This window comes from Lepidochelys kempii, chromosome 4 (genome assembly GCF_965140285.1).
Source record: "Lepidochelys kempii isolate rLepKem1 chromosome 4, rLepKem1.hap1, whole genome shotgun sequence".
Taxonomy (NCBI): domain Eukaryota; kingdom Metazoa; phylum Chordata; order Testudines; family Cheloniidae; genus Lepidochelys; species Lepidochelys kempii.
In genome coordinates, this window is record NC_136383.1 from 43891717 (window position 1) to 43914208 (window position 22492).

At 41.3% G+C, this 22492-nt stretch overlaps 1 protein-coding gene across 7 annotated transcripts in view; it reads left to right on the forward strand.

Moving 5' to 3' along the window:
* Positions 1-22492, forward strand: part of JADE1 (jade family PHD finger 1) — an 81130-nt gene that overhangs the window by 46082 nt on the left and 12556 nt on the right. For all 7 annotated transcript variants that reach the window (XM_073341109.2, XM_073341110.2, XM_073341108.2 and 4 more), the window contains 6 exons: positions 3885-4072; positions 8010-8221; positions 10077-10244; positions 11421-11537; positions 15367-15891; positions 21300-21417. In XM_073341109.2, the coding sequence (XP_073197210.1) occupies positions 3885-4072; positions 8010-8221; positions 10077-10244; positions 11421-11537; positions 15367-15891; positions 21300-21417 (1328 nt within the window). The remainder of the gene's footprint in view (positions 1-3884; positions 4073-8009; positions 8222-10076; positions 10245-11420; positions 11538-15366; positions 15892-21299; positions 21418-22492) is intronic.

Genomic DNA, 22492 nt, shown 5'->3' on the forward strand with positions numbered 1-22492 from the left:
CTGTGAGAAGATAAAATAGGGGTGTGGGAAAAAGCAAGAACTGTCACATATCATTGTTTTTTTTTTAAGAAGAATACATTCTGAACCCAAACTCAATATTGCAGAATTTTTGGTCATGGACTACGTATGTATATACGTTTATTTGGTAGTCAAAGTTGATACACATGCCTGTTCATCATTAGCCTATTGCAATAACCCACATTGGAGTGTCCATTAGCAGTCTGTTTGTCATGCCTGGGGTGTGTTGAGAGGCATGAGGCTGTAGGCCAAGTGTCTGTAACCACATAAAAAGTGCACCCATAGCTTATTAATGAAGGGCTTATTACAGGTAGAGCCTGGCTGCTTAATGTAAAAAAAAATTTTTTTTAAACAGTTTTGGGAGGGTTTATGTAATGTGTCCTTCCACTGTGAAAAGTAGTTGATAGTAAAAGAATAGGAGAACTTACCCTGTTAGGTATGTATACGAATAACAAGAATATCCACAGTTACTTTAGATTGGATAAAATTTTTATAAGGGTCATAAACCCTTATGTTTCAGGACATGAACTAACCACTTACTGCCTGAGTCAGGAAGAAACTTTCCCCCTGGGTAAGTTAGTGCATAATTGTCTATACTGGGTTTTTAAACTAACATCTGTTGGAGACAGGATACTGTGCTATTGATCTGAGTTGGTTTGGCAGTCTCCGTGTTGTTAGAAAATAGTAGGGAAAATGTTTCTTCTGCTGTTTTGAGTATATTTGTTAAATTATTATTTTTGATAGCTATTTTATGTTAAGGTGCCGCTCTCCTGACTCTTTGGGTTGTTTCTCACTCTTCCTACTTCCCAGGAGTCCGGCTTCCCTTTCAGTAGCAAGCTGTAGCCCAGCTCACTTACTGTTATAAAAACTAAATAGAGAATAGCAGCTGGCTCCCTCTTTAGTTTTTATAATAGGAAGTGAGACTTGGCAGTGGCCCGGAGCTCAGGAGTTGCTGCTTAAAGCACAGCTGTGCTTCTAGGAGAAAGGGGATACAGGGCAGTTAAAAATCCCACTGTTTCCCTGTGCTAGCCCCTGCCTATCTTTCCCTTTCTTTGGGAATGGTGGTGTTTTGCTGCAGAATATGATTTCCCTGCTGTGTGTTGCTATGCCCTAATTTTATATTTTTCAGATAAAAATACTGTACAGACGCTCCCCGACTTACGCAATTGTTCTGTTCCAGAACGCCTTGCATAACTCAAATTTTGTGTAAGTCGGAAATGTATACCTGACCGTTATGCAAAAACGACAACAAAAAACCCCTCCTATTTCTAGCTTACGGAACTTTTTCTGTAAGTGCGGATTTGCGTAAGTCAGGTCCTGCGTAACCCGGGGAGCGTCTGTATAACCTCACAAGAGGTGGAAAATACTAACACCAGGTAAAGATCCCTCTGCCCTGCCTACCTTTTCTCACCTCTTCCAGGAAGGAGTGGAGTCATTTGATTCTCTCCACCCCTACCCCTCATGAGGATTGTGGAAGCATCTTTGTTTCTCTTCCTGCTACCCTTCACGTGTGTAGAGGACAGACTAGGGTTGGTTGGGATTGGAGGAAGGGAGCCAAATGGTCATTGCTCATTAATCCCATAGTTGATACCAAAATGCTGTAATGATCTTGTGCATAATTTTAGTAGGAGGGAAGCATGACTGTAAAGTGAACTAATGACATTCACTGGCAGTTGATGTAGACTAGGAGGAAATACAATACATTTCACAGAGAAATGATTCTTGTTATTACAGTGCCCAGCAGTGAGCGAGGTGCTTTGTAGGAGGAAACAAAGAGACAGAGTCGCTGCCCTGATGCAACCAATTAGGGTAACAAACAGTAGGGACGGGATGGGGCGAGGAAGGATGAAGGTTACAGCAATATGTCCATGTGGTGACTCAGTGCTAACACGTGCTCAAACTGATGACTCAATTACATGTTTTTGGGTATACAGTAATTATTATTTTACTACTTTACATCATGAAGGTAAAAAAAATTGATTTTTGCAGGTCCTATGAAAATTGACACTATTTTGGGCAGCATGAGCAGGATGCTGCCTAGAGAGCTATAATTTCCCTATAGTAGGGGATTTAGTGTGTAGAATATTTGGAAAGCAGTGATCAGGCTAAAGCAGTTTCCTTGTGAGATGTAGTATATAATATTGCAGTACAGTATTATTCAGTATAGTACAGCCAGGGCTGGCTCAAGATATTGGGGCCATTCATATAATGACTGATACCTCCCCTGCTGAAAAGCCCAAGATTCAGTGTATGACTTTTCCCCCTATTCTGCTTCAGATTCCTATGATGTACCAGAACTGGTTTGGTACCATGATGGAGGCTGGACTAGATAAATGTGTCCAGAACTGGATGTGTTCAGATATAGGGATAGTGGATCAAGGGTTCTTGTTGAACAGGAGAGAACATGCACTATGTGCCAGCTAGGCCACAATAGAGTGAAGGACCTGCTACTTCCCCCATGGAGCTCTCTCATGAAGTCGCTCATTCTCCACACCATGAGGCACTGGAGCATGGCTGCAGTAACCCTCACACTAGCACTAGTGAGGCTGCCGTGATCTGAGGACTCAGCTGGAGGCTGGGCTCATTGCCTGAACTTGATCCAGATATAGGTTTTATTTTCTGTAGCATCTTTCATACAAACTGAATCTCAGAATGCTTAGAGTTAAATAAAGGAGAGACTGTGGAACCTCCTTTGCAAACATCCAGAGAACATTGATGTGGATGGGGCATATGGAACCTGCTACCTGAAGGCAAGGTGTTAGCAGTGCAGCCACTCCTATGGGCTGGAATACACCTGTGCCCCTGTACAGTGTAGATGCGTTCTTTCTTAGTTACTGGATCTGTATAGTCAAAGAAATCCAGGCAACTAAAATGTAGAGCAAGTTACACTTTTAAGTGTTTTGCTCTGTCTCCAAAGTCTTTACAAGTAACTGTTAACAACTGTGCTTATGCAGTTTAAATGTGGTTGCAACCAAAATATGCTTTAATTAAATCTGGCTTGCCACTATGGGGACCACACCAAACCATATTAGGCTATAGTACAGCTGCATCTGAATTTAAAAACAGTGGATGGATTTTGTTTTAAAGTCTGGCTCAGTCAAGGTTTTAGTGATTTTGCAGGGGGAATGCAAATCCCTGCGAGCCTGGATTTAGATCTGAGCAGGCAGGTAAGTGATGGAGAGACTGATTATAAACAATTTTATGAATTGTCATTATTATTTCCTTGTGGAAAGGAGTTTAGGATGTCACAGAAATGAAAATTACAGCTATCTATACAAAATTACTGTAAAAACAATAGAATTTAATAGAGAATATTAGCTGGTGTATGGAATTTTTAAACGATCCTCTAGAATTTAATTGAGAATTGTATCCCTATTGTAGTGTTCAGTAAGTTGATTTATATCTATTATTATTAATTTAATTCTCATGCACATAGTGCTTATCATCACATTAACAGAGTATGGCGCATATGTCTTTAAAGTGTGTCAGTAACAATTCAATTTAAACGTAGCAAGTACCATGTCCTCTTGCAGGAGATGATTTGTAATCTCTCTTCTCTTAAATTCACCTGTAAGTCTTTTAATGAACTAGAATTTTAAAAAGGTGAATTATTTTATGTAGCATTGCAGGTCACTTTTAAAAGATATCTGAATGACTCCTTCTCTGTTTTATGTACCCATCCTTACTTCCTGCAGCTGTGCGGGACTTTGATGCTACAAGATTGCTGGGAATTTTTAGTTGCATAGAATAAGGAAGTGCAATTTAACCCCCAGGCACTAATCACACAGCAGGATTAAGCATTTCCCAGTCTGTGTTAGGAGATTTACAACCTGTATAAGTAACATCTGTATTTACTGTTTCTTCAGGTTTGTGTCTGAGACAAAAGCAGTCACATTTACAAGACCCAGGAAGTACATCCTTTCTTCAGGTTCTGAGCCTCCTGAGCTGGGGTACGTTGACATTCGAACCTTGGCGGACAGTGTGTGTCGCTATGACCTCAATGATGTGGATGCAGCATGGTTAGAACTGGCCAATGAAGAATTTAAAGAGATGGGTGAGAGAAGCCTCTGGTCTTTTTAACCCTGTAAAATTATGCATGCTGCTGAAGTAGGCTGGCAGTTCTGTGCAGGGTTTGTGGGTGAGAAAACTGGAAAGGAAGAGAGAGGGTGTAAATCATGTACATTAGGATGTAGTTTACTTGTGATCTTATTTTTAAAAACCACTAGCCTCTAAACTCTTATTCCCAAAAGCCCTCAATGAAGGGTGGCATTGCTACGATGGGCTAGATCTGTGGAGAATATCAGACCTATGCATAGCTCCATTAATGTCAGTAGAGTTGCACTTGTTTACATCAGATCACCCACAAGAATTCCCTCAAAGAACCTTTTTTGCTATTGTTTACTTCCTTGGAGATGATATCAAATAGACAATTTAAGTCATCTGTCTGTCCATCCATCCTTTTTTTGCTTGCTTGCTTTTCCATGCATCCCTTTCCTAAAATGGAATGAGAAAACTCTCAGCCCCTCTATAGCTAGTTATTTTTTTCTGTTTGTACAGAAGCAGTGTAGTAGACAGAAGTGTTTGGGAGGTTTAAAAACAGAAGCCAGACTGTTTGGGGAGTGAGACAGCAAAGAATTGGCTCAGTGATTCCTTTTGAAAATGTCCCAAACTCTATTACTGTGTCCGTGGTTTTCAAACAGGAAAGGGATTTGTCCTGGTGGGGCTGAGGGTTCCCTCCAGGAAGAGGTTGCGTGTGCAGGAAGGGAAGAGAACAAGACCGCTGTTTTGGTACGATGTGTGCTCCAAAAGTGGGAGCACGCCATGGATTTTACTAGGGTTACACAGGATGTAAGTCAATGCAGAATTTTCACCATAATGTCTAGATATGTGAGAATATATTGTGCCAGCTAGAAGGGTTTTGGATATTTTCATGAGCACAGATAATACTATTGAGTTTTACTCTGTGGCAATTCCCTCATTTGGGTTATGGTTATAGTTTTATGGGTTTTCCTGGACACTGTCCATAGACTAAACAGTTACAGGACCTGCAAGCCAGGGTCAGCTGGTTATAAACTTGAAAAAAAATTATCCTGAAGAAAACCCACACAGAACAAACAAAACCACCAACTCTGACCTGGTCTCATGTTCAGGCTTTTTACCCAAATCTCAGGTCAGGCCTATTTAAATACCCAAGGTGGATTTACATGATGTCAGCCTGAGGTTACACTTCTGGCTGCTTTTAAATATTCAGCTTTATTTAAACAAGCCCTAAAAGTGAGCAGACAGTCTGAGATACTCATGCATTCTCTTCATCTCTTTCTTTCCCCTTCTCTCCAGGAGGAGAAGGGGGCGGTTGATCCTGAGAGGAACGAGAGGGAAGGCTAGCACAGCATCAATTACAGCACAGATGTACATGAAAGTGATCTAGGGTATCTCTGTAGGAAAGGAAAAAGGAGGCATGGGGTTTACCCTGCAGCCAGCGGCAGATACAGTGACCATGGAGGCATCCTCTGCAGGCTCATTCCATTGTACAAACTGATCAGAGGGCAGGGGGAGAAGAAAGTTCAGCACAGAGCAAAGTGAAAGTTCCTACTTGTGAGAGACCATGTCAGGTGACAGGAGAAAATAATTCCCTGTGTTCAGAGAACTGTGTTTGGTGCCCCATTATTCCCAGCTTCTCCTGATTTTCTTAAAAATTCGGGGACAGATTCAGCTTTTGGTTATACCATTGTAACTTTAGTGGAGTTGATTTACGCTGGTGAAATTCAGGTTGGTCTCCTGTGAGCTACAGCAGTATAGTCTAGGGATAGCCAGGATTTGACAGGTTTTACTATGATCCTAAACATTCTCTTATGGGAGATTTTTGTGACTGATATGCCAGTGCACAGTAGTTTGTTTGCTATAACCCTTTACACATGTAGTTATTCTGTAAAAGGTGGGAAAGAAATTCCTTCTTGGCCCCCACAGGCAGTGCATGCGAGGCCTGAAACATGACATTTGAGTTACACTTATAAAAATTTTGCATAGCAAAAGATACTGTGGTCACTAAAATGAGTAATTACTTGTTAATCTCCAGCTGTAGCATTTATCGGATCTCCTGTGGCTGTGAATTCCAGAGGTTGACCATGACGCACTCTGCGGTGCTCCTTTTGATATTTATAATGTGTATTATTTTTCCAAAAGACCAGATATAAAAATATAAAACTTTTTAATAAAAACTCTCATTATCATTTTTAAATTTATAGCTATTAAATTACAGTGAAGTCCAATTGTGAGGCAAATTACAGATAACTAAATCTATAAGGTGATAGAGGCCACTGCATTGGGACTTAGTGCTGTTGTAAACGCCTTTCAAACTACCAACTGTACTAACTCATCAACTTTCAATCCATCATCACCCGCTTTCCAGAATAGCAGTTCTCTGCCATTAGGGACAAATTCTGCTCTCTCTTCCACTGTGGAAGTGCTAGGGGAGGGCAGAATTTTGTATGCTGCTTGTGCAGCTGCCCTTCAGCTGTGGGGCCAAAAGGGTGAGGGCTGGGTTGGAGCAAAGCAGAGTATTCACTGCTTTGCAGATTCTCCAAACCATTCCCCCATGATGAAGGTGGTACCTTTAGGTTGGCAGACCTGTTAGAAAGTTTCTTCTCCAGCTCTGTGATTTGGGGGAGCTAGGGATTCCTTCTCCATCTTCCTTTGGAATTCCTCAGAACCCATGTGAATTAATTGCCCTGAGAACTAAGAAGAGGATTTACCCTTATAATACACATGTCAAGAGTTTTCTATCTTCAGTATGTCATAGTAAACAGTAATTATTGGGAACAGGATTAAAACCACAGGATCTTTGTTTTTCAAAGCCTGTACCCTTTTGCAAACTTCCATAAGGATCTCAGCTTGGAAGTGCCGGAGGTAAACTGGCCTTGGTGGAGGAGAGAGCTTGCTTTGGAGTAGAACTGCTTTTTCAGTCCTACAGCTGTCTGTATGAAAGGGGTTGTATAGGGCTTGTTGCAACACCAATTCTGAAGCTTTACTGGTTCTTGTAGGGCCATTAAAAGTTGAGAAATGGGATACTTTGTCAAGTAGTTGTATCCACATAGAAAGCTGGACTTCTTTTGGTATCTTTCTTGCTGAGTTTATTGTAGGTGTTTTCAGGTCTGTAATGAACATGTAACATAACAGTTTTATTACTACTACTACTGTGATTTAGGTGATGATCACTGTGGTGGTGTCTGGGTGTAATGTTCAGACACAAGCACTGTGATTAAAATGGACAAGCCCCACAGTTAGATATTGTACCTAGTATAATTGGGTTCCTCATATATTTGAATAATTATTTATTTCTTGGTACTACAACAGATCCTAGCCAAGATCAGGACCTGATTGTACAGGGTGCTGTGAAAATGCACTACATCAAATAAATGATTGTCTTATCTGGGTTGCGGATTCTAACACATCAAAATGATGTGATTTTGCATTCTGATAGATTTTGCATTGGACTGTGTTATCATCATTTTGATGGACAGCTTGTTGCTCACTTGGGGAGTGCGTTGGTCCTAGAATCACTCTCAAAAGAGTCACCATTTCCTAAAATGATTGAGGTCACAAAGTTGAAACAAGCAACTGTAGATAGTGTTGTATGAGAAGGAAAGAGAGTGAGATCAACAGTGACAACCCAGAGAGGTGGGACTTGCTTGTGAAAACTTTGAGGATATCAAATATTGATTGAAATGAGTAAATGTCCATTATTTCAACACAGATCTAGGGCTTTGGACATTTTTGCCATAACTACTCTGCACTTCCCCTCTAACATTTGCCGTGGCAACCCTACAGCCATAAATTAATCCTCGACACCGAGGTGGTCTGGCGTGTTGTGCCATTTGCAGCTTATGGGTCAACCTGGGAGAAGAAGCTCAGCCTTTGATACATTGGTGGAAGGAGCTGGGGTTCCAGATGTTATCATTTTAAAAATCCATTGTGTTGGATTAATTTCCCAGGAATGCCTGAACTGGATGAGTACACGATGGAGAGAGTCCTGGAGGAATTTGAACAGCGATGCTATGACAGTATGAATCATGCTATTGAGACTGAAGAAGGGCTTGGGATCGAGTATGATGAGGACGTTGTCTGCGACGTTTGCCAGTCCCCAGATGGGGAGGATGGCAATGAAATGGTGTTCTGTGACAAATGCAATATTTGTGTACACCAGGTATGGCATCCAGACGTAGAGGTGGGAGTGGCCTTTTGGGCAGCTTATGTGCTGGGGCTAGAGGCAGGCGATGGGTGGTTACAGAAATATCTCAGAACTACTACTGTTAAAGACAGATTTAAAGACCAGATTCCTCTCTAGTGTAACTCACTGATTTTAACTGAGTTACACCAGTAGTGAAATTGGCCCACGGGACAAACTCACAAGTGATGTAAATGTAGGTTGTACATTAGTAAATATGTACATTTACTGCGTTACATGCTGAGAGGGCAAAAGGTGGGAGTGTAGCAGGAAAAGCAACCAATTGGAGGATGTAAGAAGATATAAGATTAAAATGGGCGTGGTATTGCTTTATCTAAAGGCATCTTGTACCCTCTTGCTGGTTGCTTTTGTTGCTATAATCATGCCCTTTTTGCCACTAAGTTTGCACACTACACTAGTTTACACTGACACTACCATCTGCATTCCCAATGAATTTGGCCCAGTTGGTTTTGTTCTTCAGATATGTCTGCAATTTTTTGGTTTGATCCCTCACTTTCCACACACAAGCCATGTGATGCACTGAAGTCCTCTTTTTTGGCAATATATTTGCAGTATCAATAAATTTGATTGAAGAGGAAGAGGAAGTCTGAAAAATGATGACCTCCATCCAACTAGTAGGAAACCAGGAAGGATTTATATCGTAGTTTAAACTTAATTTATGTCATCAGGCTTGTTGTTAACAGTTGGTTTTGTTCCATGTTGGGGTGACGCTGAATGAGGCAGACTAGGAATTTGAACCTGCATCTCTAACATGCTAGAGGAGTGCCTGAACAGCTAGGTTATTCTGAGGACAACATGTCTTTCTGTGGAAATTAAACAAGCCTTTCTTTGCATGGAAGAAGGAACAGATATGTTTGTAACACATCTGCTTCCTCGACTGCTCCATTGTGAAAGAGACCTTGCTATGGGTCTTCTTTCTCTCCATCCCTTAAAATGTTTGCTTTGTCATTAAGCAGTGGGGCAGCTGCGATGTTTGATAAGCAAGGAACATTTAATTTTCTTGCTCCTCAGGCTAAAGTTACATAAATGTATTTGCATGTATGGTGGTGAAATGTATCTTTGAGCGTGGCTCTGTGCAAACATTGCGTATCTTGTAAAGTGGTCTAAGAGTTTAAAATTGGCACATTGATAAATCTGTAGCCATTCTGTCTTGAACTCTGATCACATCAAATCTTAGAAGCTAGAAAGGGTCAGAACTGGCAATAGTTTGGTTGGAGGTTTCCATAGACACTCCAGTCTACTACAGGACATGATGTTAATCATTCAGTAGATGTCACTTTACCCTTATGAGTAAGAATTGAACTGTACCTTGGGGGCATCTTTAATGTCATCATCTCATTTTTCAGGTGAGATGCAAAACCAATGTCCTATCACTTGGGATCTTTAAAGATCTCATGGGACTTCATAGCTCCAGTGTCCTGGCTAATGTCCAGCTCAGATATCTAACCACTCACACAGCTATCTAAATTTCCCGTTCTGTTTAATTTGATTAATATATTCTTCTTCACTTCCTGTCCTAAACTGTTGTGGAGTGATGGTTTGCATTGTTAAACAGCTGGAGTTAGCTCCCTTTCAGTGGTGGGAAAAGTATCTGTGTGTAATGTGTATATGGAGTTGCTACATTTGTAAAAGCACCTTGCCATCCTTCAGAACAAAATTGGCTACATAAATGTAAGCTAATATTATTATATAGCATGCAATCCCATAAAGGGCTTTGAGGTTAGCAAAAGGCTAAATGTAAATCAGTTAATACTAACAGGAACATGCTGTTGTTGTTTCCTTTTCTTCCCCTCCTTTATAAACATGAGTACAGGCATGTTACGGAATTTTAAAGGTGCCAGAAGGCAGCTGGCTATGCCGGACCTGTGCGCTTGGTGTTCAGCCAAAGTGTTTATTGTGTCCCAAGAAAGGTGGAGCTATGAAGCCTACTCGTAGTGGGACGAAGTGGGTCCATGTGAGCTGTGCTCTGTGGATTCCAGAGGTAGGTGTCAATCCAACTGATGTACCTGTGTTCAGATTCAGAGCAATCTTGGCAAAGGACAAATCTGCTCATAACAACATACAATCTGAAGTCTGTTGCTATAATGAATGTAACATCCGTGCAGCATTTGTTGTTAGGGAGTAGAAAAAAATAAAAGATAAAAACAGGGAAACATTAATTTTCAATTAAACATAGAGGACATAGAGTCTGGCAGGATAATACATGATCTATAAGAAAAAGGTAATTACATTAGCTCAGTGAACTACAATACAAATGGCTCATAGGCCTAAAAAAAGGACAACTGCTGGGAAAACTAATTTAGTAAGAGCACAAAGTAAGCAGTGTTTGTATTTGTAGATGGAAACTCAGAACCGAACCTGGGTAAGCAAGTATTTGGATTAACAGTGGTAATTCTTGAAAGTTCTGGCATTCAAAATATTCATCCTTTAAAATCACTTAAATTGATGCAGTTTGCATCAAAGCTGTTCCATTTTTATTGGGGAAGAAGTGGTTTTGAAACTGGATTTTTCTCTCTTTGTAAACTGAAAAACCTGGTACATATTAATTTGGCATGTTACCAAGCAATGAAACAGATTCATAATGGAGAGTTGTGCTTTTATTTTTGCCTGGGGTGGGACCTACAAAGGGACTTAAGCATTGCAATGATATTATGTGCCTAGAAACTTCTGGAACAACACTGTGATCCACAAAGCCTGACCATAGGTACCTAGTCTCCCTGTACAATGAATGGGGATCCACAGAAGCTAACATGCTAGGTGGGGAGACACCTAAGCTAGCTAGTGGGAGATGCTGATCAGAGGAGTGTATGCTAAGCATGCTTACTGGATTGCGCCCTACATGCAAATGCCTGTCTTCCCCTGGTTTGTGGATCATTCTGCGGCTTTGGCGTGAGATAGGCATCCAGACGCCTAAAGCAAGACAGCGCTGCGCATGCTAAGAGGCAGAAATACAGGTGCCTAGGGAACTCTTACCCTGAAAAACTTGGGTGCTGAGTGAGTTTAGGTGCTGCATGGTTCAGTGGCAGTTCTGTGGATTGCAGTGGAGCCAAAGCTGGGACTTAGGTGCCTAAGTCTGGGGTTTAGGCACCTAAATATTTTCATGGTTCCCACCCCTTCTGCTTATCTTTCACTGTATATTTTTCACTCTGATGCTTAGGTGAGTATTGGCAGCCCAGAAAAGATGGAGCCCATAACCAAGGTCTCTCACATTCCCAGCAGTAGATGGGCATTAGTGTGCAGCCTTTGCAATGAGAAGATTGGGGCATCCATACAGGTAATAAACTAACATGAGTGTGTTTGTTATAGATGTAAATGTGCATTCTATAGAACCTCCCTGATTCCCTGCCCAGTTTGCACAGAAAAACATCTCAGTAGAGTTTTAATAGCAGGTAATGTAGGGAGGTTATAGTTTAAGGATTCCTAACTTTTACAAATGTACTTAGGTGTGTTTATGAGAACACCGAAATATAAATAATGAAATTTGAATGAACATACTTGTTCAATGAACAAAATACATTTTGTGGTGCATTCTCCTTGCTTTTTAAGTAGCACTTGTTCTTTTGCTCGTTAATTTGTAAAAGTGTGTAATTTTCTGTGGCCAAAATATTTAAACTTGGATGCCAAAAACTGTGTGCTAAAATCTACCTGCACGTATGTTCAAGGTGATTGTCAAGTTAGATTCCCAATTCCCCTTGAAAATCTTCCCTCTGATGAGCAGCTTGATTTTCAGAGATGGTGAAGACTTGCAGCCAACACTGAAGTCAATTGGAATGAGAATGCTCAGCACCCTTCATGATAAGGCTGTGAATCAGGTGACTAAATATGGATTTAGGCACCTAACTTTAGATAGTGCCCAACTGTAAAGATTTTGGCCTATGGGTCTACCAGGAATTAAAGTGAATTGGTAATGTCTGCGGTTGTGGGTAAGAAAGGAGTTATACTATCATAGTCTTTTTTTATTTGATAAATAATCAGGTGTTCTCATTTGTTGGTCTTTTTAGTTCAGTTATGAGAATCTCTGCCATTGAGCTCCAGAGTACGCAGGAAAGGAACGGTTTGCATGCTTAGAATCTGCTACAAAGGAGCACAAATGAGCCTCAAGCAGAGGAAATACAAGGCCCTTCTTCAGCTGGTGATGAAAAGCCACAAATCTGGCAGATTTAGGGGTGGCTGGCTTTGCAGATATTTTGTATTCTCTAGAATCAAAGCTTCTGGCCCTGATTTTCCCATTGCCTTGCGCCTTACAGAATCGTTTACACATCTGTAAGGTAGCTGTAAAACACTAATATTTTGATGTTTATTCTCACTTAGAACAGGTGTAAATGACTGCACAAGGTGCAAGGCAATGGGAGAATCAGGCCCAGCGTGTTCAAGGAAATAACTATCTCCATGTACAGTAAAGAATTAATCTTTGGCTGTGTATCCAGCACTAAAGCAAGAACACCAATATCCTGCTTCCTATCACCAATTCACATTCTTGGCAAAATTCCAGTATGGGTCATATACTTCCTAATGAATTTATCTCTAAAATTTCAATGGGATGCGGATTTTTCACTTATTGTAAAACATTCTGTGGTATTGCAGTATGGTGTTAAACAGTATTGATCTGCCCCAGAGTTACCTGCATTTCAGAAGTGATTGAAGAGGTTCCTTGTATACATTACATCAGCTTGTGAAATTTATAAAGCACTTTGGGATCCTTCAGGATACAAGACAGTATATAGATGTTATGTAAAGGGGTGTTAACTCTGATAGCAGTTTTACAATATGTAGAGATCTACAGTACATATTGCTTAGATCTGAATCTTAGTTCTATTGGTATCACTGTGAGAAAGACCACAGGTATGTTTGAATGCATTTTACAGCCTGTGGTGTCCTGCCTTTGCTGGGGAAAGTAAGGCTAGATGACCTGATTGTCGGCAGAGTTGTGCTATCTAATAAAAAAAACAAAGTATGTAGTAAAGCACTTGGAAGACGAAAAGTAGAGCTCCGAGTTCTGAGTTTAGATCACTGGATCGTGCCACTCTCTCCTGTGTTCCTCTGTCGCTGAGGCACTGATGGCGTTTTCTGGGAAAAGTTATAAAATAGCAGTTCAGCAGACATTCTAGTGAAACCGTTCAATCTGTTTGTCAGCAGCCTTGTTTGCTGTTCGCACTTCAGTTAAGGTCTGAAGAAATACACATCTCAAGAAAAGAAAATTAATCTGTCCACTGCCTTTTAATAAATAAAACAGTCCTGTCCTCTGTCTCTTGGAAACTTAAATAATGGAGAGATCAAACTATTTTGTCCCCCAATACTTGTTTGAGGTAACTCTGTAGCAGTTTCATACTGAATACAGATTTTTTTTGTTGTGGTTTCTTTACATTCTTGCTCTGAAAACCTCTGTCTTCTGGAATAACAGAATGGGATAATACGTATGCTGTACAGCTGCCACAGTAGAAAGTTACACATTTAAAAAAATCATTTGGAGAAATACTCTTGGTTCCAGTTTTCTGTGACATCACCAAAGAGTATTAGTGGGGCTTTGTGATACAAGAAACATGAATGCGAGAGTATTCTCATGGCCTATAAATACTTTAAATTTGTGTTGTGAAACTTTTAGATAGCAGGAAAAAAACAGAATTTACGAAGTGTGTAATAAAAAAGGTAATAATCAACTGAATGACTGGAGGGAGAAGAGGCAGTTGCTCCAGATATGTTTTATATTATGAGATGTTCACACTAATTTAAAAAGCGAGCTGCTTGATGTGTGCATAGGGATGGGCAGAAAGCAGCTGCTGCAAGCTAGGAAAAGCAAGACTGCATTTTCTTCCCAGTTCAAATTTCCTTCAGATGAGACAAGCTTTCCTCTCCACTCAACAGAACTTTACTTTTGATACAAGCAAATTATTAAGAGCTCCTAGTACCATGGAACTTGCTGCAAAAAGCACTTCTTTTGTGTTGTTTAATATCCAGCTGTGCTGCTGTTGCCCTGTTTGTCCACAAAGCATTTATTTGGAGGAGGCGAAAGGGCAAAAGAGGGTTTCACCATTTTTCATATCCTTTCCAAGTATTGATTTTATTAAAGAATATTTATCTGAAACCTTTGCAGTTTAAACTCTGTAGTATACATTTAGCTGACATCTGGCTGCTGAGTCAACCTGAGCTGGAAAACCCAGAGGAGACAGATACTTGGCTTTGTTACAAATCACTGTATAAATATCCTGCCGCAGTGCATTTCTCTTTAAGGTTATATCACTTGGGTTAAGTATAGTTTAGTCCTGTCAGAGTTTGTCTGTGACAGGCCTTTCCACTTCTATTTCTCTATGTTGGGAACAAGGGTCCAAGTCAAGGGGGGATTTTAAAAAAAATTATTTTTCTATTTATGGCTGGTTATGGCTATTAAACACTTTGCAAAAGAAAGTTAGCTACAGATAAAATCAAGTGCTAAAGTAGTTTAGCTCCATAATGGCTAGATGGGAGATAGGGGAGAGCTTGGGAGATGACAAAAGAAGCAAATTGTAGTTTTTTCTCATGTGAAGTAGAAGAGCACTAAGTGACTGAAGTAGTGAATGTCACTGATTTAATACGTGACATTCTAAATTGATGATAAAAGAAAAAGAATCCCACCGGGCCCTTGCTTTTTAAGTAGCACTTGTTCATTTGTTCGTTAGTTTGCAAAAGTGGCCAGTTCCAGGTGCTGTGAGAGATGTTAATTAAAGTATCCGACTGGCTGGGAGCCACAGGATATTTCTTCTCTGGAGTGCTGACACACCCAAAGGGGATCGTTTTGCCTGTCATGATATTGCGTTAAGTGACTAGCTCCAGTGGTACCATGAGAAACCACCTCTTGTGGAGTTGCTCGTATTGAATCGTATGATAAGCCCAGGGGAAGTTCATCACTCATGTCTGTGAGACCGCTATGTTGTTGCTTGAACTGACAGCATTAAATTGCAAACCTAGTAGTGAGAAAGTACTTGGCTTAGATGCAAAACCCAGTACTGTGGTGTGTTGTACCGCAGTTGTGCTGGTGTAAGCATTGATCTCAAAGGAGCCGTGGCTGCGTAGGTATTTTGTGCATAGTATGTGACTTTTTATTTAAAACATGTTTATTTTTTCTGCAGTGCTCGGTGAAAAACTGCCGAACAGCTTTTCATGTCACATGCGCATTTGACCGTGGCTTGGAGATGAAGACCATCCTGGCGGAGAACGATGAGGTCAAGTTCAAGTCTTACTGCCCCAAGCACAGCTCCACCAAGAAACTGGATGATGAAAACCTCAGTGAAAACACCAGCCATGAGAATGGGACACAGGACAGCTCCCCTTGTGCCCATATAGAGTCCTTTCACAGCCTTGATCAAAACCAGGAGGAGGCCCACAGGGTCAGTGTCCGCAAGCAAAAGCTCCAGCAGCTGGAGGATGAGTTCTACACATTTGTCAATGTCTTGGAAGTGGCCAAGGCCCTGCGGCTGCCTGAAGAGCTGATGGAGTTCCTGTACCAGTACTGGAAGCTTAAGAGGAAAGGCAATTTCAACAAGCCCTTGATAACCCCAAAGAAAGACGAAGAGGACAATCTGGCCAAGCGGGAGCAGGATGTTTTGTTCAGGAGACTGCAGCTCTTCACGCACCTCCGGCAGGATTTGGAGAGGGTAAACCAATGCAAGCTTATGCTTGTGGGGAGAAGCTGTTGTGTTTGGGTAGCTGAGTTCACAACCTAAATCAGTGATAATATATTCCCTTGATTTTTGCCAATGGATGTGGGCAGCCAAATTTTGTTCCAACCCAGTGCTCTGAAGATTGCATTGAATTTGTATAGAGCACAACAAGTTGCAGCTATCATCTTTTGAATAGAGCATGTCAGCCCGCAGAGGTGACAGGTCCTGGCAGTTAGTGCCCAGTCTCAATCTGAACAGTGTCGGATATGTTAGACTAGATGACCCTTGTGGTCCCTTCTAATCCTAAGATTATATGTCTGCAGTGTAGCTGGGAGTGAGCCTCACAGCACAAGTAGATAGACTCACATTAGCTCAGCTTTAGCTAGCATGCTAAAAAACAGCATGGATGTTGTGGCTTGGGTGGCAGCTCAGGCTTTCAAGCCCACCTGACTCTCTGGGTCTAAGCTCGGGTGGCTAGCTCGAGTCTCCACTAGTGCCACAACATCCACACTGCTCTGTTTAGTAGACTACCTTACAAGTCTATCTACCTGGGCTGGGAGACTTGCTCCCAGCTGCTGTGTAGGTGTACGCTTTGTGGACTTCACTTCAGTATTGGTGACATCGTGGGCTGTACTGCAGCCACTTCTGGGTAATATATTTTCACTATCACAAGCAGTTAGCTTGTGATACTTTCTCCTGGTGGTACCTGCTGCTGATGCACATTTTTCAAACAAATGAAAAACCAAATCAGTTTTTCCTTGTGTCTTTGATGTGGAGCTGGCTTGTTTTTACTTTGCTAACAGAACAGTGTGAGGTCAGCATTTCACCAGAAATATGTACATAGTATTTTGAGTAGACAGTGGTATACCATTGGGTTGGGTTTTGAATGTTAAAAAGTGTAATGGAATGGTATCAGCTTGGTCTTTTATCCTTAGTACATCTGCCTTAACAAGGATGTGAAATTGAACTTTTGCTCTCAGATTAACTGGCAAAGAGAGAGATATTTTTTTTTAAAAAACCAGAAGGGACCATTACCGGCCGTACAATCTGATCCAGCAGATCCTTTACCAGGTCCAAAAAGCTTGTGGTTGAACTAGAGCATACATTTTAGAAAGACATCCAGTCTTGATTTAAAGAGTTCAGGTGATGGAATCTACCCTAACCATTCATAAAACTGTTCCAAGGCTAATTACTCTTATTAGTAAACATTTATACCTTATTTCAGTTTGAATTTTTGTAGCTTCAATTTCAAGTCAGTGTCTCTTATGCATTTTGTAGTATCAGAAATCTTCTGTCTCCATAGGCACTTACAGGTGTTCAAGTCTCCTCTTAACCTTCTCGTTGAAGAGCTAAATAAGTTGAACTCCTTAAGTCTGTGTGTTCTCCAGCCGTCACAAGTTATTCTTGTGTAATATTCTGCACCTGCTCCAGTTTTACAACATTCTTTTAAAAGTCTGGACACATTATTCCAGCAATGGTCACGCAAGTAATAACGCCTCTCTCCTCCAACTTGACATTTCTGTTTATATATCCAAAGGTTACATTAGCCCTTTTAACCACAGCTTGGATTGGTAGCTCATGTTCAGTTGATTATCTTCTAGTCTGACTCCGAAGTCCTTTTCAGAATTGGCACTTTCAAGGATACAGTCTCTCATCGTGTACATGTGACCTATGTTCTTTGTTCTTAGATGTGTGACCTTGCTTGTTTGCACCCAGCTTACCAAGCAATCTAGCTCTGCATAGGTGACTTGTCTTCATCATTATTTACAACTCTGCCAGTCTCTCTGTCACCTGCAAATGGGGCTCAATACAGGGGTAACTGGATGAAATTTCGTGGCCTTTGTTGTATGGGAGGGCAAACTAGATCTAATAATGATCCTTTCTGGTCTTAAAATCTATTAACATGATTTTAAATTTTCTTGGAGATCATTGGTAAGTATGATTAGCATTAGGCTGAGAACCTATCCCTGTAGAATCCAACTAGAAACAACTACTCATGGATGATTCCCCATTAACAATTATGTTTTGAGATCGGTTAGCCAGTTTTTAATTTATTTAACATGCCATATTGAGTTTGTACAGTGTTAACCTTTTAGTCAGCATGTCATGCTGTTGCGAGTCAAAAGCCTCAGAGAAATCCATATATACTTCATCCACTAAATTTGTAATCTCAGAGAAGTTTTGAGTTTCACAGGAAGATAACTCAACGCTGATGCTAGGGCATATAGCTCTGCAGCCTGCTGGGACCTGACTACAAGTGTTGGGCCCAGCTTGGGTGGGATAGGAAAATAACCAGCCCCTCTTGGGCGCAGGTTGTGTTGATTTGCCTCACATCTACCTTCCTGTGGCAGTAGCATACCTGCTTCTGCTGGCTACAACCATCTCTTTGTTCTGTGTGCACTGTGGGCCTCTTGTTTTGCAGCCCACATAGAGCAGCAGGGGGTGGTGGACAGCTGGCACAGGGCATGCAGCTGCTACCATGCCAACCTCATGACAGGAAGCAGAGAGCCAATTCCACAGTTTGGTGACGATGGCGCAGACTCAGGTTTGGGGTCATGGCTTAAAAATTAGGCCAGGTCCTAATGCGGAGTTTCTCTATTGTGATATTTTTGTGTGACTGTCCCAATCAGCAACAAATTCAAGAAAAAATCCTCTACCACAGAAATCAGAAAAAGATTTATATTTTAGAAAACATTCTTCAAATATGTGTCTGTGTGGATCCCACTGTAGGCACTCATGCATGCGTGATCAAATTTTCTTTTGACTAGCAGTGTCTGTCAATGCAGTGCGTGCCACCTCATGCTCTCACAGCCTCCCTCAGATCTCTTTTACTGTCCACAGCAGTGAGATTGAACCTAGCAAGTGTCCAACCCACTAGTACTTAGCTAGGACTAAACTTCTGCAAAACCTTCTGCAAACCATCAGAACCACCTCTGATCTTCTGTTTTGACTAACATGAACTGACCACCAACTTTCTGGACTGAACTTCTCTGAGCAGACCCCTTTGTCCAGGGTTTCTCTAATGGCAGACTCAAAACCCAGGGGCTTCAAGTCCTGTCCATTCTGTGATAGACTATTCCCCCTGAAGGATGGATACAGTAGGCATGCCTTCTGTCTGGAGAAATCACACATTTCAAGCACATGACAGTATGTTTATCCCCTTCTCTGTGAGGACTCAAAAGTCATAAGTTGGAAGGCTGAAACTCCACCTTCTGTAACAGTCTATGGAAAATCTCATCAAACCCAAAGGAAAAAAGCTCCAGAATCTAATTAATGGACAAGCCAGCATCATCTGCTACCCCATCGAGTAGACAAACAATGTCTAAGACCACTGTGAAGAATATAGTGCCAAGGAAAAACCTGGCACTGACATTGGCACCAAAACTGACCTGCTTTAATATGGAAGCTGGTACTACCATCTCAGAAGTTGAGCACTGAAAGGGAATGCTCTGAGCACTCAGGCAGAAGCTCAAGAAGAAGCTTAGGACAAACAGCAAACTCTTCAGTGACAGTCTTTGAAGTCCTCACAGCATCAAGGATGAAGGGAACGAACAGACTGTGATGCAAAAGATTTTGCCAGCACTAACATTGACCCCGAACTTGAGGGGTGAAGCTCAGGCAGAACCAGGTCCATGCTGAGATATACACAGCACCAACACAGACTCTGATACGAAAGCACCGTTACATGCTGGTGTTCCCCCTACAGGAAGTCTACTCCTCTTCATCACTGGAGCATACATTCTCCCTGTCACTGAGCAGAGAACTTTCTTCCCCTCTAAGGTCTGCAGTTGATACTGCTGAGACACCTATGGGCTAATCCTACAGGCCTCAGCTCATCCAGACTCCCTTTCAAAGATTTCCTTTTGAACCACTGTCTGAGTGCTCAGTATGCTACCTTACTATCAGTCAGTCCTGTGGCCATTATATCAGCATAGAGAGTCAGTGAATTCCAAACTCTTGTGCTTTGGCCATCTTATACTTCCTTTCAAAGGGACAAAGTGGTGATGAAACCACACCTCAGTTTCATCCCTCAGGTGATCTTGGATTTATTCAGATGGAATTCCAACACCTTACCAATTGTCTTCTCAAAACTGCACTCAACAATGAGAAAAGCAACGAGATGTCTCCAAAGCCTTGCTGTTAGCTCAACAAGACAAAGCCTTTCAGATTGTCTTCCCATCTCATTGTGGCAATATCTGGCTCAAGCCATCTCATCACAGAGACTCACTAAGTGGATCACACAGTGCATTTCCACCTGCTGTCAGATGGCTGGTTAACGTCTCTCTCCGAAAGTCTGTTCCAATCTCAGATCTGTTAGGCAGCTATGTAGAGTGACCTACTGTCTTGTAAAACATTGCACTTGACATGGCAGCCAAATCAGTTGCCAAGATCAGGAGAGCAGTACTACAGTCTCTGTTTGATTGACTGCAGCTGAAGTTCCTCACTCACACCATCCTTGGAGGATACTGCTTGCCAGTTATCTATAGTGGGATCCACACTGACTACAACAGCTCAAAGAACAATAGCTATTTACTCTACAGTAATTGTGGTTCTTTGAGCTGTTGTAGTCAGTGTGTATCCTATACTCTATCCTCCATCCTCATTTTTTGAGTCCCCAGCTATTACAGGCTTTTAATTGTAAGGGAAATGAGGGAGAGTCATGGGCAACCCCATTCTATGTTCTTGCATGGACAAACACACAAGGAAGTACAGAGCATATGCACAGCTCTGATGGACACTGCTAGTGGGGAAAAAAATCCACTCTCACATGCATGAAGTACATGTGCTCTTATAGTGGGATCCACACTGACCATAACATCTTGAAGAATCAGTTACTGTAGGGTAAGTGACTGTTCTATACAGAGCCTAGTGAACAATTAATAATTTGGTCTCACTTCCAGTTCTTTCAACAGTCATGCTATGTCTGTCGTACAGTGGCATACATAGGAGCCCTACTGCATGTATTAATTGACCCAAATGAGACTAAAATGGAAGGTTCATGAAGGACACTCTTACAACAACCCAAATTTTGACCCTATACGCTATTAAACATAACTAAAAAGGTGTGTGTGTGTATATATATATATATGTTTAAAAATATGTATGTATGTATCCAATAGCAGAGAGATGTGGGTATGGTCCTCAAAGATCCCTCCTTATTTCTCCTTTTACTTCCACCTCCAACTTCAAGGACCTCATGTTGTGGCTACCTTCTCTCTATGAAGCCAGGGTTCAGTGATTCTCTGAGCATCAGATATGGTAGAGGAGGATACTTAGGAGTGATACATTTGCTCCTTAGCTAACAAGCTGTAGAGGCAGAGACAAACTGTATTCTGTACCAGCCTGGTACAGTTTATAGTTCTACTATCATTAAGCTCAGTGACATTATTTGCATTTTCTAGGTTCGGAATCTGACTTACATGGTGACCCGAAGGGAGAAGATTAAGAGATCTATTTGCAAAGTCCAGGAACAGATATTCAATCTCTACACAAAACTTATGGATCAAGAAAGAGTTTCAGGTATGTTTCACAGACTTCATTATCACATCCAAGCAGAGGAACAAAATGGTTTGGTTAAGGTCTACTTACTGTTTTGAAGCTCACCCTTATATTCTTGTTTAGTTCACTTTGCACCGGGAAGTTGGAGGAAAAACCCCCTAATGAACCAAGGGCCAGTATATTCTAAATTTTCAGCTACAACATATTAAGGACAGTCACATGAGAAGCCATAGAAATAGATAAGTAAGTGGGCCTGAATTAACTAGCTATCCCTATGGAACTGAGTGTCCCAAGGAATTGGAAATGGGATGAAGAGACTTCTGTTTTAGCTCACTGCTTCAAAACCTTCCTAAATTGCTATAACCAATTTTTTTTCCACTATTGGTAGTTGTTAGTGGGCAGGGACTGTCACCTATTATGTGTTTGTTTAGCACCCAGCACAATGGGGCCCAACCTGGTTGTGGCGTTTAGGAGCTGCTGCCTTATAAACATTTAATAGTAATAATAGCTGTTTGGTGAGCTCAGTTTCATAGTGGATGGGTGTCCACAGAGCTGACATGCATCTAGGCACCTTATCAGAAAGGCCCAGCACTGAATGGACATGAAGAAAGAACTCCCCTTGTTCCTAGAGGTTTTCTTTTCAGGTCGTGGTAGCAGCCCATCAGCTTGGGTGTGTGCAGAACCTTTATGCTGTTATAGTTCATGCTGAAATCACACTTCTCTGAAAATGTTGGACCGATTATAGCAACAAATAAGATCTAAGATCACTGTAACTTGGATCTATCTATGTTTGTCTGTTTGTTTTCTTCGTACTTTTGACAGCACTTTCCGTGGAGTCAGCTTCACTCCCCCCCCCCACTCTATTTGTAGGTTTAGTATTTTCTCATGTTGTTTATATTAGTCTCAAACAACAGGGGAGAGCAAACATTTTTAAGAACAAAAGGAAAGTGTGTGGATAAAACCACAGATTTTGGCAATATGGACCCAGCAGCAGGTGTAGTCAGTTTTTTGGTTTTTTTTTTAAATGGATTAAACTTCAGGTTGACAGAGTCCCTTTAAATAGGTTATAAAGAAAAATGAGTTGTTGGTAAAAATC